This window comes from Onychostoma macrolepis, chromosome 21, assembly GCF_012432095.1.
Source record: "Onychostoma macrolepis isolate SWU-2019 chromosome 21, ASM1243209v1, whole genome shotgun sequence".
In the NCBI taxonomy this organism is placed as follows: Eukaryota; Metazoa; Chordata; class Actinopteri; order Cypriniformes; family Cyprinidae; genus Onychostoma; species Onychostoma macrolepis.
Window position 1 is genome coordinate 476,117 of NC_081175.1, and position 18,243 is coordinate 494,359.

Sequence of the window (18,243 nt, forward strand, 5' to 3'; positions counted from 1 at the left end):
AGTGTTAAATCAAACTAAAGTCATTCAAATAAAGAAATATTACAAGGCCCATTCATTCAAAATAACTGATTTGATCTGATCAGATCTGATCTTAAACTAGACAGATTGGAGTTTAATACTAATAAACATGCTGCTACAATAAAAACCATTTCATTAAAATACATTTAAAACAGTGCATTTCTATGATGCAGTAACTTCAGCAGCATACAGGTGCTTGTTTATGTCACATAATGTAACCATGGCCTAAATCTTTGGTGAAGCAATGCATCACCTTAATAATTGATTGATTTTCAATCTTTTTTTGTCAGCCAACACCCATTGGCCTACATTATTTACTTGAAGGACCCCCTAAGATTTTAGGTAAATATTTCAATAATTTAAAATGTGTTGGAATTAAAAAATTACTCATACACACACTGAAATCATTTCACCAAGTTTTATGTTGAAAACCAATGGATTTGAAACAAATAGAAAATATTGGTGCATCTGGTCTTGCTCAAAGTCACAGGCATAGACAAACACAATGTGCTTAAGTAAACAAACAAACAATTTTAATCTTTCATGTCTTAATCACTGTGCTGCAAAAAATGTATGCAAACTCAATAAGTGATTGTTGCCATTACCTGGAAAAGTTACAAATGTTTTGTTTCGCGTTGAGTTTCATGAGTCTGTTGTTTGTTCCTTCATATTTTGTGTATTTGAACACTTTACAACATCTTAAAAACATACAGTCACTGTGTCACAGTGTGGTGTGGGAGAGAAGCACTAATACGACGAAGATAACAATAAACAGTATTTAATAATCCACATATGGGTAATCCAAGGCAAGGAAGAAGCATACACACACACCAGAGTAATTCAGACGTAAGACCGGACAAAGAAACACTGAACTGAATACAACTTATATGGAGGTTAATTGACGAGACACACCTGAACATAATGACACAATCAGACAATGGCAGAAACTAGGTCACACGGAGCACATGGGGAATGAAAACACAAACGAAAGTCCATGACTGTGACACACTGTTTTAATGTGTGCTCAAATATGGAATATTTTTCTGAAGAACAGTTAGCAGTTTAACTGCCCAGAACAAACACTCATGAAACTCGTCACAAAACAGTAGTTGTGGGTTTTCCAGGTAACAGCAACAAGGTAGCAATGTTGCCTCTCATTTTTTTCGGCACTGAGCAAGTAAATATTTCTCTGAGCGCAAACTTTAAAACTGTGAGCAACTTGAGAAAAAATCTTTGGTGACGATATAGTCTACTCAAAAAGGGCATGTTAACTATGCTATAGTTTGATTGATGACTTAGTCTCTTCTATAAACTGTTTATCAGTAACTATGACAGTACCATATTTTTTAACAAATCACATTTTATTAAACCACATTTTGATAAAACCAAATACACAACAACATCATATTGCTTCATCATCAGTCCTTTCTTGACTGGCCCTGCAGGTCTGTGGAAGGCCTCTCTCAAAACAGCATCTAAAAAACACAGATGCACCACAATTAAAAAAAAAAAAAGATCTGCCTGTTTTATTTCAGCAATTATAGACATTGTTTAGGTATGCACTCCACTGTTTGTGCTTATTTCTGCTGGTGTTATAGGAAGAACACCAAAATAGTAATCTAACCTTTAAAAAAGTTTAAAGCTTTAGTCAACTAATTAATATTTTATATATTATAATATTTAAGGATTATTAAAATTGATATTCGAATAAAGAGAAAAATATTGTCCAAGTCAAACACGTTGCACATAACTGAATAAACTGTTACTATTTACGTATTTATTAATGTTGTAGTAGCCTACCTTAAAACCTCTCCCGTCTGTCCTTGTCCCCTTTCCAGTAGTTGTAGACCTTGTCCAAATTTATAGGGCCCTCTGCTTGTGCAGACCGGATTCTCATCAGCTGATCCAAGTGGGTGGTCTGAAGTCGGTTGCGTGAACTTGTCTTGATACGATTCATCAGACTGAAACCGCGCTCACAGTCTGCACTAGACGCTTGGAATGTCCTGCAAATGTCAATCAGCTGTACAAGCTAAGTGAACTCCTCACTTTTTAATGTCCAGGTTACCATTTCAGCAAATGTCTGCAGCGCTCCCATTTTTCATTTTCTTTGAGAGTGAACTTGAAATCCTTGTACTGATTACAGATGCGCTCGGTGGCAGCCTCGTCTGTTTGTTTCAGAAAAGCATGGAATTTCTCTGTCAGTCTGGTTACATCATAATCTATACCATGATCAAAATCAAGTGTTGAATCCAGTGTCTCTAGGCTAAAAGCAGACCATTCTTTGAGCTCACCTTCAGGAAATCGAGCATCAAGATGGTCACAGACTTTATGGACAAACAGGATAATGTCCGCTGTATTTATGGCACTGTTACATGTTTCCAACAGCTCGTTCACTCGGCTGCTCCAATAAACATGCTGTCCAAGATACTGAGAACGAAGTTTTTCTATTTTAGCTCTGGCAAAGCAATGAGCATCAATGATGGTAAGATTGCTTCGCTGCAAGGAGTTACAGAGCTGAGCGAGTTCTTCCAACACATCTCCAAGCACAGTAATTGCAACTCTGTACTTCGGATCGGTCAGTCTTTTGAGACAGTATTTCGCAATCGGGTCATCGTTGTCAGCTTCCTTTGTGCAGTATTCTGTTAACAGACTGTAATTCCGCAAAAACTAATTTACAGCTTGGTAACGAGACAGCCAGCGAACCTCATTCAGAGGTCTGAAAGACAGTGAATCCACTTCTAAAACAGTTGCGAACTCATCGAATTTGCTTTTCTTCACAGAAGACCTGCTAAATAGTGAATATACTGTCCTGAGAAGTGTTTCCACTTCCTTCATCAACGACACGCTTTTCCAAGCATCATCAATTCCCAAATCTTCCCTGTGAGCAACACAATGCTGTTCTGTAAGGTGCAGTATTTGCCGTCTCAGTATTGCAGTGACTCCATTATGTTTACCTAACATGACAGATGCGCCATCAGACGTTAACATGACCGTTTTCTGCAAATCAAGTCGGTGATCCATGTAGAACTTTATTATTGCATCCGCAATATGCTGGGCGCTGCATCCTGTCAGCTGAACGATCCTGGCAAACACAGTTTTGTAAGTGACTTGATTTTGTTCCCTAAACTTAATGTAAAGAACCAGCATTTTATGCACTGTAATGTCTGTGCTTTCGTCGACTATCAGCGTGTGGACTTGTGCATTTCTCACACTTTCCAAAGTTTCAGCTTGTACAACTGCATTAATTGACTCCACAAATTCAAATGCGTAGTTTTTACTTCTCCAGCTGTCGGGAAGGCTAACATATTTTGCCAGATGATTATGAATTTCTTGAACAGACAGCATTGACGCGTTCATTTTAATCAATCAATCGTTATCGATCAATATTTTGATTTGTTCAGGGTTTGACTTGTTCCTATTGGCAAGGTCAATACGTTTTTCTCTCGATTCTCTCGACTCCTCGAGAAGCTGGTTAATCGAAGTTCCATGCTTTCGATTATACGATACTTTTACAGCATCAGTGTGACATTTTTGTGTTAAGTGGCGTTTTAGGTAGTCAAGTTTCCACTCTGTCCATGTTTTCCCGGTGGAAAACTCTCCTTGGATTTTAGCTTCGGAGCAAATTTTGCACACAACGCCATTAGCTCCGTAGCTGAATATTTCAGACAATTTAACTGATTTGCCAGGACCATCAGTTGTATCCGTTTGAACTATTTAATTTAACCATTCTTGTTTGAAAGTCAAACAAACCTTTTTCTTAAGATGTTGCTGAGGTAAAGTTTCTTCTTTTCGTTTTGCCATTGCTGCTTACTGAGTGCCTGCACGCGCTAAAATTGCGCTGCGCGGGACCTTCAATTAGTCTGCGCGGCCGCGCGCGCAGCTTAGAGGGAACATTGCAAGGTAGTCACTTATTGAGTTTACTTTTATTTTTTATTTTTCCCCAAACAACCTGAATCTTTTTTACTTTTTTTGTAACATGATTGTTACTTAATAATAAAAATAAATAAAAAAACAAGTTTGTTACTTGAGTCTCTTTTTAGCTTGAAATGTTTATTTTTATACTGTATGCTACATATAATCACTGGAGCACTGAAGAAGTTTTGACACTTGTGTTTTTCAGTGTCTTAAAAATATATTAATGGTTAAAGTCTGATTATAGTGTATTCATTACAAACTGAGTTACAATAATATGTTAGCATCATGAATGTACATGCTTGTGTTTTGCAAATTTATGATGAAATAATTCATAATTGAGATAGCTTACAATCAATATTTTATCAAAAATTGGATGTATAGGCAGAAATTGTTGTGTGATGGGTAGGCGTACAGTTTGTACAGTAAAAAAAAAATAAAAATCATTAAGTCTATGGAGGGTCCCCACAAACCAAATGCGTAGTAATACTTCAAATGTTTGACCTGTCCATAACAGCTTTTTGAATTATACTGAATGATGTTCATGAAAATATTAAAAACAAAAAAAAAATGTAGAAAGTTTACTGTGGTGGGGAGGTTTAGGGTGGTGATACAGTATAAAATTCATTAATATAATGTAAATATAAATATTAAAGGTTCTAAATATAATGTAGAAACTGTTCTGCAACCATTTGTTTTGTGAAAAGCTATGCAAATAAATGAATGGAATTGAATTGTCTATGGAAAACATAGAAATTTGACATGTCCGGACGTGTCGGGGCCACAATAGCCCTAATCGTTTGGCCTGTTAAAATATATATTGTTTTCCCCTTTTGATAACTTTTTCTAACATGACAAACTATTTTTTTCCTGCTCCTGGTAAAACGTACAATGTTTTTATATTTTAGTGACGACTAAAACTAGTGTAAATGTTTTGCATTGTTTTATATTGTGTGTAATTGCATAATTTATTTATTTTCAGTTAATAGAAGAGAATACGACTCGGACGATTGAATGTGTGTTTGTGTACTTGTTTAACCTCCGCTGTGAGGGCCAAGCGTCCTCTCAGAGAGGAGCATGAACATTTTGACTTTGCATGGGGCATTTTATTGAAAACCATGAGTAAATTACTTATAAAACATATAATTTTTTTTTGTTCTTTTTTTTTGTAAGATGTAAAGTTTTCTGTGATGGGTTAATGTTAGGTTGTAAAATTTACAATTATCTGTAGATAAAAAACAATAGGAACCTGTTTAATGTACCATTAAGATAGCTAAGCAAACGTGTGTGTGTGTGTGTGTGTGTGTGTGTGTGTGTGTGTGTGTCAGCTCGCCCAACTCAGACTGACGTTTTACTCTTGTGAGTGAGAAGAGCTCAAAGCAGGACTTAATTTCCCAACTTAGGTACATTTTGTAAACATTTCATTCGAGGTATGAACATCATTGCCCCCAGAATAATGTAAAGTGTTTATATATAATCACAGTTTTTTTTACCACCTTCCCCTTCTTTGGGGAAGTCGTGGCCTAATGGTTAGAGAGTCGGACTCGTAATCCAAAGGTTGCGAGTTCGAGTCTCGGGCCGGCAGGAATTGTAGGTGGGGGGAGTGAATGTCCTGCGCTCTCTCCACCCTCAATACCACGACTGTGTGTGCACGTTGGATGGGTTAAATGCAGAGCACAAATTCCGAGTATGGGTCACCATACTTGGCCGTATGTCACTTCACTTCACTTTTCACTTTTTTAAAATAAGAGAATTATGTGTTTTATAAGTTCAATTTAAATTCAACTTAAATGTTGAATACTTAATTTTTTTTTGAAGTATGATAAATGATTTGCTCTGCTTTAGTAACATGTTTTTTACTATGACATATATAATTATATATTTTGTTTATTACCATATTCTTTAAATGAAGTGTTAAATAAATGTTGAATACTTTTTTTAAATGTATGATCAATGTTTTGCTTTGCTTTAGTAACATGTTTGTTATGTGTTTTATAATTATATATTTATTACCATATTATTTAACCCTCTGCGTCTGAGGGGTTTTGGTCCTGAAAAAGTTTTGACAATTGTGTTTTTTTCCATATCTTAAAACATATTCATGGCCAAAGTCTGATTATACTGTATTACAATAATATGTGAGCAGCATGAATGTTTATGTATGTGTGTTTATATGATTTATCAGTACACAGATTTAAATAATGATGTGGGTATTACTCTGATATAACAATGTGTTTATGATGCGATTTCCTGAGTCCTCATAATTAAGATAGCTTGCAAACAATATTTTATTAAAAAAGGGGTGTATGCAGAATGTTGGTAGGCGTACAGTAAAAAATGATTTTGTCTATGGAGTGTCATGGAGTGTTTATGGAGTGTAGTGATACTCCAAATGATTGTGCCCATGAGCATAACTTTTTAAAATTAAATTAAAAAATTAAAATAAATTAGCTTTTTAAATTAAATTATACTAAATGATGTTTATGAAAAAAAAAAAAATGAAGAAAGTTTACTGCGATGGGTGGGTTTAGGGGATGATGCAGTATAAAATTAATTAATATAATGTAAATATAAATATTAAAGGTTATTATTAAAAATATTAAAATAAAATATTAAAATATTAAAAGTCCATGAAATCTGAGCAAAATAGCGCGCGGCATGCAGGTATACTATGCTTACGCATGCGTAAGGCGGTGCCAAGCGCTATTTGGCCAACAGGGCTTCAGACATTCATCACACCAGTGGAGTTCCCATACGGTGACGTCACCACAGCATCTCGTTCCCTATTCAGGGAACCATACGTAACCGAGATGAACGCGATCATCCCTTCCCTTTAATTCTCTTTTCTACTAGTTACAACCGGTTATAACGTGAAATAAACTCGCTCATGTCACTTAATCTCAATCAGTTTTGCAACCGCGGAAAAATGCCAATAAAACAGCAATACTTTTACCTCAGGAAAGTCAGTCAGTGTCCACAGCTTGTTGCTAGAAAATTGCAATGTGCAAACGTGAAAATTATATGTTTGCATACTTTTTTTTTTTTTTAGTGTTGGTCATTGTATCTCAAATATTTGAATTATTAGATTGGGCGCTGTTGTTAATTGCAGCCTTTAATATTTTAGTAATGTGCTCTAATAGGGCTCCCTATTGTATACACTGTAAAACCCAACAAGTTAGGGTAACTCAAACCGTTTGAGTAAACCAATTCCCCTTGGCTTAAACCATGTAAGTTTTAAAACTTGCAGTTAAGTAATTAAGTGATTAATTAAGTGCTGATTGAGCATTAGTGATGAACACCTGCTGTTAACAAACAGAATCACTGAAGAAAAGAGAAACACAAGAACAACAACTGACTTTAGACACATGCTTAGATGAAATCAACTGAAATAAAATACATTAAATCTCAAGATCTGATTAAACAACCCCACAAACAGCATCAGCAGCTCCACTTATTAATAACCAGACTGACTTTATTTCTGTCAGACATCTACAGAAGATCTTATTAAGAATTAACTAAGGTTTAGATGTTGATTTATTGTTTCATTTGAAGTAACCATGTTAGAGATCAGTGTCTGCTTTAGTTGGGCTCTTGACCCTTGACTTCTGTGTTAGTAGTTTTTTTCTCTGGTTGTTATAATCATGTGTTCCTCGAACACATTTGTTACAACTCAAAAGCCCAGAGAAAATCATCAGTAGTTGGTTGTTATATATTTATATTGACAATCATCTGTTGGTAAACTTATCTCATTGAGAGTCAACAATGAGTTCACTCTGGTTAATGAATCTCTGGTTAAATTAATTTATTGATAATAGCAAAAGTGATTCTAAGAGCCACTGGTTCTGTGACAGTCAGTTAATAGAAAGCACTTTCTAAACAGTTTGTCCACAAAAAGTTTTAATCTATGGAAGCAATTAGACTCACACAGACATCAAGAATCAGCTTATGAACCTCAACAATGGTGACCATTAAATTTATTTAATTTTTTTTAAATCATGCAGCAATGCATGCTGGGAGCCATGGATGAGTTTTGTACTATGCTAGTACCCAGCATGCATTGCAGAATTATTTTTATTTATTTATTTTTTTTAATGGTCACCATTGTTGAGGTTCATAAGTTCAGAGCACTCATAATTGTTAGTTTTAAAAACTTAAATGTTTTAAGACAATAAGTTTTCTCAAACAGTTTGAGTTAACCTAACTTGTTGGGTTTTACAGTGTAGCATTAGCTGAGATAGATTTTTTATCCTTAAGAAAATTGTAATTATAATTGAGTTTATTTAAAGGCAGAGACACAAATTGTTCAGTAAACCACTGTTTATTAAAAAATAAAATAAAATAAACAATTGTATGTTTTCTCCCCCTGCTGTACCAAAAATGTTTGAAACTGTGACTTCAAAACTGAGGTACCATTACACCCCTAATGTTTTCATTAATATTATGTATATTATTATTATTATTATTATTATTATTATTATCATGTCTAAAAATAGTCTGTTATTAAAGTAGCTAATTTTTTTTTATTTAGAAAATTTAAATTTAAAAAGGGACTTCACAGCAGCACTCATGGTGGTAGAAAAGAATGTGTGCAGTGCTGATTTACAGTCATTTATGTGCTTGTCTTCAAATAATATCTAATGTATGATACTAATTATGATATACTAATGTTCTTTTTTCTCTTCTTTTTCATGACAGACTGTGCGTGAGAAAGACTGGCGAGACTTACTAAAAGTATCAATTTTTGCATTCATTCACTCATCTGACATTTACAAAATAGCACACTTCTGTTATGTTATGTTCTGTATTGTAATTCTATTATTAAAATACTATAAACATTTTTAAAAAATGAGTGTGAATCCATTTTTGTGTTTAAGATTTACTGTGTAATGGGTATTTTAAATAAAAAAGATAGGTGTGGTGTAAATATAGTTGAATAATGGCTTTTGGTGTATCAGCCACATGTGGGCCGTCAGCCGGTCATTTTATTTCACTTTCCAAATTCGCTGCCACAAATTTAGTGGTTAAAATTCGGCAGAAAATTCTGTTAAATTACATACGTTTTTTATTTTATTTTGTTTTATTTTAGAGCAATACTAGAACCCTAAAGTCTCTGCACATGATGGTGAATCCTCCTGATCAGGTGGTTGTAACAATGATGATGGAGGGAATAAAAGGAGAAGGAGGAATTGAGACGCCTCCAAAACCCCCGTTCTGCTTCACATTTACACACAGTCATTTTAATAAGAACTAAACTTCAACCTGTTATTAGGCTCAGCTTTAAATTGTAGTTACAGACATTTAGCGGCGTGCATTAATCTTTATGTTGGAAATTAGCTTTTTTCTTTTTTACATTTTGAGTAAAATGTGTCATTATAAGGAGCAGGGTTGCCAAAGTCAGATTTTTCTGTTTTGGAAAAAGGTTGTGGTAGAAAAAGCAAGTCCATGGGTGGTGTTATTTTTTTTGAGGGGGGGGTTAAAAAAAAGAAAGAAAAAAAGATCTAACAGGCAGCGGATGACAGAACGCTAACACTAAGTGTGTTGGAAATATTGCAAATATACAAATGTGCGCACACCACAGTGAACTTTTGTTGGAAAGAAAAAAACTGGTGTCTGTTTCTTCTCGTGTGCAAACTTTTTGAGCTAGTTTCAGGTCTGTGGGACCTCCCAAATTTTTTTTTTTTCTTTTTTTTTTGGAAAGTCTCTTATGCTCACCAAGGCTACATTTATTTGTTAAAAAATACAGTAAACACTGTAATATTGTGAAATATTGTCAATTTAAAATATCTATTTGAATGCTTTAACATTTAGGCTACTGTATATTTGCTTTTGTCATGTTGTGCCACTCACATCTGGTGTAGTTGTTTTGGTATTTGTGAATCTTAAGTATATTCATAATTTGCTTTATGTTTACCTGTCCTTTCACAAACTTGTAACTTACATGCTTAGAGCAGAACCATGCATCTTTCATTTATATTTCTACATGGCTCCCTGCAATACAACTCTAAGTCTTCGATCGCGCCATCTAGTGGTCTGTTATTAATACAACCACAACTGCTACAACTGATAACTGAGTGCTCATGCAGGTACTGCGAGTCATGTTGAGGTCATTAAAATGTGTCAAATTAATATTTTGCATTAAATTATTTACTTATCAGGCAAGTGGCCGCATGTTAAGCGGGAAAATTACGCAGTGTAGTCTTTATCACCCTGCAGAGGTTTCTTTTGCAAAATAATCTGCTGACTGTACACTATCCCCCAGCCTTGCCGCACCCTCCCCTAGCGGTCGCGCCCTACAGTTTGGGAACCACTGGTGTTAAACAAAGGTGCAACTGAATGCAGAATGTCAATGCACCAGTCAACCCCACGATCTGTTTTATACATTTTCACAACTTCCCGTCTTACATCATCAAACCGGGTCCATATAGTCGCATTATTGGCAATCCACTTGACCTTTGCCAGTTCATCCACATAGATTTCAAGGTTATTCATATTATCTATGATAAAATTCACCCTTTGTTTCTTCTCTGGTGTCACGTCATCTGGGTTTATGCGGCGCAGCACAGCTAACATAGCCTCACGCAGTGCACTGCAATATACACCATACACCACTGCATTTGCATTCATGTAGAATTCATCCTCACCAAAGTCTACCACCATTTCTGTCTGAATCTCCTTTGCTGTTTCGAGGGTAAGTGTGTGTCTACCTAAATCATTCATTGCCTGCTGATTACATCCTTGTAGAACATTATTATTGTCTTCTCTAAACTTAGTCAGCACCTTGGAATGAAATCTAAGAATGTTATTGTTGAAGACATGTTCGCCTCTTTTCGACCTTCCCAGTTCGAACTTCAGCTCCTGATTGAAGTCTGGTTTGAGGATGCGGATTTTTTCTAACACGCCTTCCTTAATCTTTTCCACTCTTTTCTGTCTCTCTTTCTGCTCAGCTGGAGTTGGAGGTTTCGTTCCCTTTTTGCCACCTTTGACCATATATTCAATAATCCTTTCCTTTCTGACCTCTGTGGAGAAAAGAAAAAAACTAAATTTGTCCTTGCTATGATTTAACTCATAAATTAAATTTATTTCAATTAAAATTAGAACAGTGAGAAGAGCAGAAATAACACGCACCTCTCACATTTCTGAGTCCAGAAAACTTATCTACTTCTGCTGCTGCTGGTTTATCAGATAGAGTCAACTTCTAAATATGGAAAGATAAAAAAATTACATAAAAACTCTGTTACCATGGACTGGCATGATGGTGCACTGAGACATGCAATAATTATACCATATTTATACATGATGTAAAGAATAACACATGATAGAACATGCTGCTGTATGAAAATAATCCACTTCAGGAACTCTGACCCTCATAAGAGATGATTACTTTAAATCAAAATTAAAATCAAAACTGGAAACCAATAAAGAGTAGAGAGTACAGGAGTCGTACTGTAACCTTGAACACAATAAATCACCCTTTTCAGTTATCAGATCTGTATATTAAAGATTATAATAATGAGCAATCAGTTCATTAGAAATTGTCCACAATATAGGCAATGTAATCCAGCCAAGAAAAATAGATCAGTTCAAACCCAAAACATTCAGTTCAGTTTCTGTTAGTCATCAGTAAAAATGAACTCCCGATAGTCAAAGTGGCCAACAGAAGTCAAGTCAAGTCAAGTCACCTTTATTTATATAGCGCTTTTACAATACAGATTGTGTCAAAGCACTTAACAGTATCAAATTGGAGGATAGAGTGTCAGTAATGTATAATGATAAGATTAAACACTCAATTTTCAGTTAAAGGCATTTCATTATTGAATTCAGAGATGTCATTGTCTAGCTCAGTTTAGTTTAAATAGTATCTGTGCAATCAAATCGGCGATAATCGCTAGAAATTAAGTGTCCCCAACTGAGCAAGCCAGAGGCGACAGCGGCAAGGAACCAAAACTCCTCTGAGACATAATGGAGAAAACCTTGGGAGAAACCAGGCTCAGTCGGGGCCAGTTCTCCTCTGACCAGACGAAACCCGCAGTTCAAAAGTTTCTATTTCTATTTTAATTTTGTTGCAATTTCTAACAATAGTAGTATTATGTAGTTAGGTATTTTATTATATTTTAGTTATTTTGTTATTTTTGGTTGATATATCTGGGGATATATCTCTGGGGTCATCCGGGCGTCCTGGTCTCCGCCGACGATCAGGGCCGCAGACGCCACCTCCGGCGCCGACCCACCATCTGATCGGACACGGACCGAGAAACAGACTAGGAAAAAACAGACAAACATTAGCGCAGATGCCATTCAACTTACGATGTAACGAGTACATCGTGTGTTATGGGGAGTGTTCCCGGTTCGGTTGATCTAATTAATGCAGCCTAACAATCCTTTAACGGATTTGAATAATAGAAGCGTATTAATGTGTTATGTGTAAGCCAGGCTAAAGAGATGGGTCTTTAATCTAGATTTAAACTGACAGAGTGTGTCTGCCTCCCGAACAGTGTTAGGTAGACTGTTCCAGAGTTTGGGTGCTAAATAGGAAAAGGATCTGCCGCCCGCAGTCGATTTTGATATTCTAGGTATTATCAAACGGCCAGAGTTTTGAGAACGCAGCGGACGTGGAGGACTATAATGCGATAAGAGCTCGCTCAAGTACTGAGGAGCTAAACCATTCAGGGCTTTATAAGTAATTAACAAGATTTTAAAATCTATCCGATGCTTGATAGGGAGCCAGTGCAGTGTTGACAGAACCGGGCTAATATGGTCATATTTCCTGGTTCTAGTAAGGACTCTAGCTGCTGCATTTTGGACCAACTGTAGTTTGTTGATCAAGCGTGCAGAACAACCACCCAATAAAGCATTACAATAGTCTAACCTTGAGGTCATAAACGCATGAATTAACATTTCTGCATTTGACGTTGAGAGCATTGGTCGCAATTTAGATATGCTTTTGAGATGAAAAATGCAGTTTTACAGATGCTAGAAACATGGCTTTCAAATGACAGATTGCTATCGAACAGCACACCTAGGTTCCTGACTGATGAAGAAGAATTGACAGAGCAGCCGTCAAGTGTTAGATAATGTTCTAGGTTACATGTGGGGTTTTAGGTCCGATAATTAACACCTCTGTTTTTCAGAATTTAGCAGTAAAAATTACTCGTCATCCAGTTTTTATATCGACTATGCATTCCGTTAGTTTCTCAATTTGGTGTGTTTCACCGGCCGCGAAGAAATATAGAGCTGAGTATCATCAGCATAACAGTGAAAGCTAACACCATGTCTCCTGATAATATCTCCCAAGGGTAACATATAGGCGTGAAAAGTAACGGCCCTAGTACTGAGCCTTGAGGTACTCCATACTGCACTTGTGATCGATATGATACCTCTTCATTCACTGCTACGAACTGATGGCGGTCAGATAAGTACGATTTGAACCATGCTAAGGCACTTCCACTAATGCCAACAAAGTTTTGTAGTCTATTCAAAAGAATGTCGTGGTCGATAGTGTCGAACGCAGCGCTAAGATCCAGTAGAACTAATAAAGAGATACAACCACAATCAGATGATAGAAGCAGGTCATTTGTAACTCTAATGAGAGCAGTCTCAGTACTATGATACGATCTAAATCCTGACTGGAATTCCTCACAGATATCATTTTCTCTAGGAAGGAATATAATTGTGAGGATACTACCTTTTCTAGTATCTTTGACAGAAAAGGAGATTTGAGATCGGTCTGTAATTAACTAGATCTTTGGGGTCAAGTTGTGGTTTTTAATGAGAGGCTTAATAACAGCCAATTTGAAGGTTTTGGGGACATATCCTAATGACAATGATGAATTAATAATAGCCAAAAGAGGATCTATGACTTCTGGAAGTAGCTCTTTTAGTAGTTTAGATGGAATCGGGTCTAACATACATGATGTTGGTTTAGATGATTTAACAAGTTTATACAATTCTTCCTCTCCTACAGTAGAGAATGAGTGGAATTGTTCCTCAGGGGTCTATTGTGCGCTATCTGATGCGATACTGTAGTTGACGGCTGCAGGGATACAATTTTATCTCTGATAGTATCGATCTTGGAAGTGAAGTAGTTCATAAAGTCATTACTGCTATGCTCTTGGGAAATGCCAACACCTGTTGATGCTTGATTTTTCGTTAATTTAGTTACTGTATTGAATAAATATCGGGGTTATGTTTGTTTTCTTCTAGAAGAGACGAAAAGTAATCAGATCTAGCAGTTTTAATGCTTTTCTGTAGGATAGGGTACTTTCCGCCAAGCTAAACGAAATACCTCTAATTTAGTTTTCCTCCAGCTGCGCTCCATTTTCCGGGCTGCTCTCTTTAGGCGCGAGTGTGCTCATTATACCACGGTGTTGGACTCTTATCCTTAATCTTCCTTAAGCGTAAAGGAGCAACCGCATCTAAAGTGCTAGAAAAGAGAGAGTCCATAGTTCCTGTTACATCATCAAGTTGTTCTGAGCTATTGGATATGCTGAGGAACTGAGATAAGTCAGGAAGATTATTTATAAAGCAGTCTTTTGTGGTAGAGGTAATGGTTCTACCATATTTGTAACAAGAAGTTGGCTTTACAGCTTTAGCTATATGGAATATACAGGAGACTAGATAATGATCTGAGATATCATCGCTCTGCTGCAAAATTTCAACGCCACTGACATCAATTCCATGTGACAGTATTAAATCTAGAGTATGATTTCGACAATGAGTAGGTCCTGACACGTGTTGTTTAACACCAATTGAGTTTAGAATGTCTATAAATGCTGATCCCAACGAATCTCTGTCATTATCAACATGGATATTAAAATCACCAACGATTAGGACTTTATCTGCAGTCAGCACTAACTCCGATAGAAGATCAGAAAATTCTTTAATAAAGTCTGTATGGTGCCCTGGTGGCCTGTATACAGTAGCCAGTACAAACATCACAGGATTTATCATTAACACTTGTTTCTTTGGATAACGTTATATGAAGCACCATTACTTGAACGAATTATACTTGAAACCCAACCTCTGAGAGATACTGAAAATATTTCTATAAATTGTAGCAACACCTCCCCTTTACCTTTTGGACGCGGTTCATGTTTGTAACAGTAATCTTGGGGTGTAGACTCGTTTAAAGTAATGTAATCATCTTGTTTTAGCCAGGTTTCTGTCAGACAAAGCACATCTAGTTTATGGTCAGTGAACATATCATTTACAAAAAGTGCTTTTGAAGAAAGGGATCTAATATTTAATAAGCCAAGCTTTATCATGTGTTTATCTGTATTATATCGTTTTTATTTGTTGAACATCAATTAAATTGTTACTATTACTTTGGTTTGGATGTTTTCTGTATTTTCTAGTTCGGGGAACAGACACAGTCTCTATAGTGTGATATCTAGGTGAAAAAGTTTCTATGTGCTGAGAGTTAACTGACTTTGGTGGCGTGAGGCGGCTAGCAGACGATCGGTTTAGCCAGTCTGTCTGCTTCCTGACCTGGGCTCCAGTTAGTCAAGTACAAACTCTAAGACTATGTGCCATATTTCTAGAGAGAAGAGCGGCACCACCCCAGGAGGGATGAACACCATCTCTTTTCAACAGGTCAGGTCTGCCCCAAAAATTCTTCCAATTGTCTATAAAGCCTATGTTATTTTGCGGGCACCACTTAGACATCCAGCCATTAAGTGACGACAGTCTGCTATGAATCTCATCACCACGGTAAGCAGGAGCGGACCAGAGCATATTACAGTGTCTGACATCGTACTTGCAAGTTCACACACCTCTTTAACATTATTTTTGGTGATCTCCGACTGGCGGTCGAACATCATTAGCGCCGACGTGGATAACAATCTTACTGAATTTACGTTTAGCATTAGTCAGCACTTTTAAATTTGCCAAGATGTCAGGCGCTCTGGCTCCTGGTAAACAATGGACTATGGTGGCTGGTGTCTCTATTTTCACGTTCCGCATAATAGAATCGCCAATAACTAGAGCACTTTCATCAGGTTTCTCGGTGGGTGCGTCACCGAGTGGGGAGAACCTGTTTGATGTTCTGATCGGAACGGAAGAGTGGTGTTTTGACCCGCGACTATGCCGCCTCACTGTCACCCAGTTGCCCTGCTGCACGGGCTCAACCGAAACCGAACAATGTACAGGACTCCTGAGCTAGTCGCATCCAAAGCAGTATCTACAGCCCTCACATTCTTACTATCCTCAACTAAAGTTTGGATGCGTGTCTCTAGTTCTAAAACCTTCTCTGTCAGCCTAACTATTTCCCTGCATTTATCACATGTGAATCCCTCGCTGCTGACAGAGACAGATAAACTATACATGTGGCAAACAGTGCAAACAACAATAGCAGGAGAAGAAGCCATTACTCACCGTGATTGATGAATGATACCAACTTAACTTACCACTTACCACTGTTGTTTGATGAGCTCATGAAAACGGAGCGAGGAAAAATAAAATAATAATAGGCGCGAATAGAATGCAAATGGAACCACCAGTGACAAGCTAACGGGCTAACAAGCTGCACTCGCGGTTTTAAAGGAGAACGATCAAATTAGTTAGATTAGTTTGAAAGATAACACCAGAAATATGGTGGGAATTAAGTTATATATTATCACTTTAGACAAAAGGGATTGAAAGTAAAGTAGAGATTCAATAAAAGCGAAGGTACACGGAGCTACAAACACAAACCTCTCAGCAGCACAACAGACTGAAGCAATCGAACTCAGAGGAGTCAGAATCCGAATCAGAAAAGGGATAATAATAATATTATCAGTCAAAAGTATCCACAGCCGCTGTATTTTACTCACAACCTCATTTTCCAGAAAGTCCGGTTCGATTCCGTGACTCTGTAATTTATGGGATTGCTATAATCGCCGACGGACTCAACTTTCAACGCGGGTAAAACAACAGAAACGCCGCGCGAGTCTTCAGAGGAAGCCGCCATCTTACTAAACGGACATCATCACCTAATAAAGGTACAGTTGTCATTATCTGATAATAACAGGAGTGTACAAGGATTTTGATGTGTTTTTGAAGCTCAGTTGATATCAATGTTGACTTTTTTTTTTGTAATATTAGGAGAATTTGCTTTACTGTCTGTCAATCTTTTCATATATAATATTTAAATATGACTCACTTTCACATCTTTTATTAATGACTCTTTCACAAGGTTTTCAACTGCCTTCTCTTTCTCCTTTATCACCGCTTTATTCCCTTCGTACAGAGCCAACACCAGCTCCACTGCCTCTCTGACCGCCCCGATGACCGGAACGATGTCCATGAACCCGATCCATACTGTGTCTTTTTTAGCTGCAGCGGCCATGCTGTTCTGCGGTCTCTGTCTCTGTATCTAACACCTGTAAAGAGAAGAAGTGCTGTGCTTTTATAGGCTGTTTTCCTCCGTTCTACATGAACACTAATAAGTATTTGGAAAATTAAGCCTCACGAACAAATGGATGAATTTCACTGCATTTGAAAACAATGTTAAACCAAGTGGCATTTATTTTGAAGAAAGCACAAAACATTTCCCCAAAAATAGATTACGTTTAAAAAAATTAAAATAATAGATATACTGGTCATAATTAGACAAAAATGTATTTGGACCCTCAGTAGTGGCTTCATTAAAGATCACAGTTACATTGTTTCAGTGTTTAGTTTCTGTAACAGCTGCAGTGGAAGATTCCTCATCTTTCAACCAAAAAAACGTTTATCCCAGAGAGAGTCATATCATATCCTTTAATACAGCAGAAGATATTTTCAAAAATAAATGTATCTTACCTGTTTGTATTTAGCTGACTGTAGAGTTTCCTCAGCAGTGTCAGTCAGTCACTAGCCCTGATCAGTGCTCTGTGACGAGCTGCACTTTATATACAGTCTCTCTCTCTACTGACAGGAGTTTTTTATTTTTATTTTTATTTATTTTTTTCTTTGGTTTCAATCAGGCGTTACCTTTCCAGGAAAGGAATGTCCTCTTACAACATTGATTACAACACTCACTTCTAGTTAACAAGTCTAAACACCAACTTAAAACCAGACTCTTCACTTTCCTTCGTGTTTTTAACTTCCAAAAAGAAAATCATAATCTTTGCACTGAGATCAAGCAAAAATAATGAAATGTTTTTACACAGTCTTGCTTCTGTGTAATTGCTGTTTCGGTCTCTGAACATGAGCTGCATGAAGAGATCATGTTTATTAATGTAACATCTATGCTGGTAACACCACCTAAATTATAGAAAGAATATTTTATTAATAGCACTTGTTGACCTTTTAGACTTGAACTTGTAGGTGTTTCCTGTTTTCATTTCATTTTGTTTA

At 36.7% G+C, this 18,243-nt stretch overlaps 1 protein-coding gene across 1 annotated transcript; it reads right to left on the bottom strand.

The window, feature by feature from the left end:
• Positions 1 to 8,293: 8,293 nt before the first annotated feature.
• LOC131528938 (uncharacterized) lies at positions 8,294 to 17,855 on the bottom strand. The gene is made up of 4 exons (XM_058758411.1): positions 17,707 to 17,855; positions 17,066 to 17,285; positions 11,056 to 11,125; positions 8,294 to 10,946 (listed from the first exon to the last, which is right to left on the bottom strand). Exons 2-4 carry the CDS (start codon positions 17,249 to 17,251, stop codon positions 10,207 to 10,209), a joined length of 996 nt encoding a protein of 331 aa, XP_058614394.1. The 5' UTR covers positions 17,252 to 17,285; positions 17,707 to 17,855; the 3' UTR covers positions 8,294 to 10,206.
• Between the last annotated feature and the right edge of the window lie 388 nt (positions 17,856 to 18,243).

Excerpts from the sequence above, each read along its gene's own strand:
- LOC131528938 (XM_058758411.1), bottom strand. The coding sequence starts at position 17,251 with ATGGCCGCTGCAGCTAAAAAAGACACAGTATGGATCGGGTTCATGGAC. Across the intron at positions 11,126-17,065 it reads CATTAATAAAAGATGTGAAA|AAGTTGACTCTATCTGATAA; the intron begins GTGAGTCATATT and ends TTCCATATTTAG. Across the intron at positions 10,947-11,055 it reads TGGACTCAGAAATGTGAGAG|AGGTCAGAAAGGAAAGGATT; the intron begins GTGCGTGTTATT and ends TTTTCTCCACAG.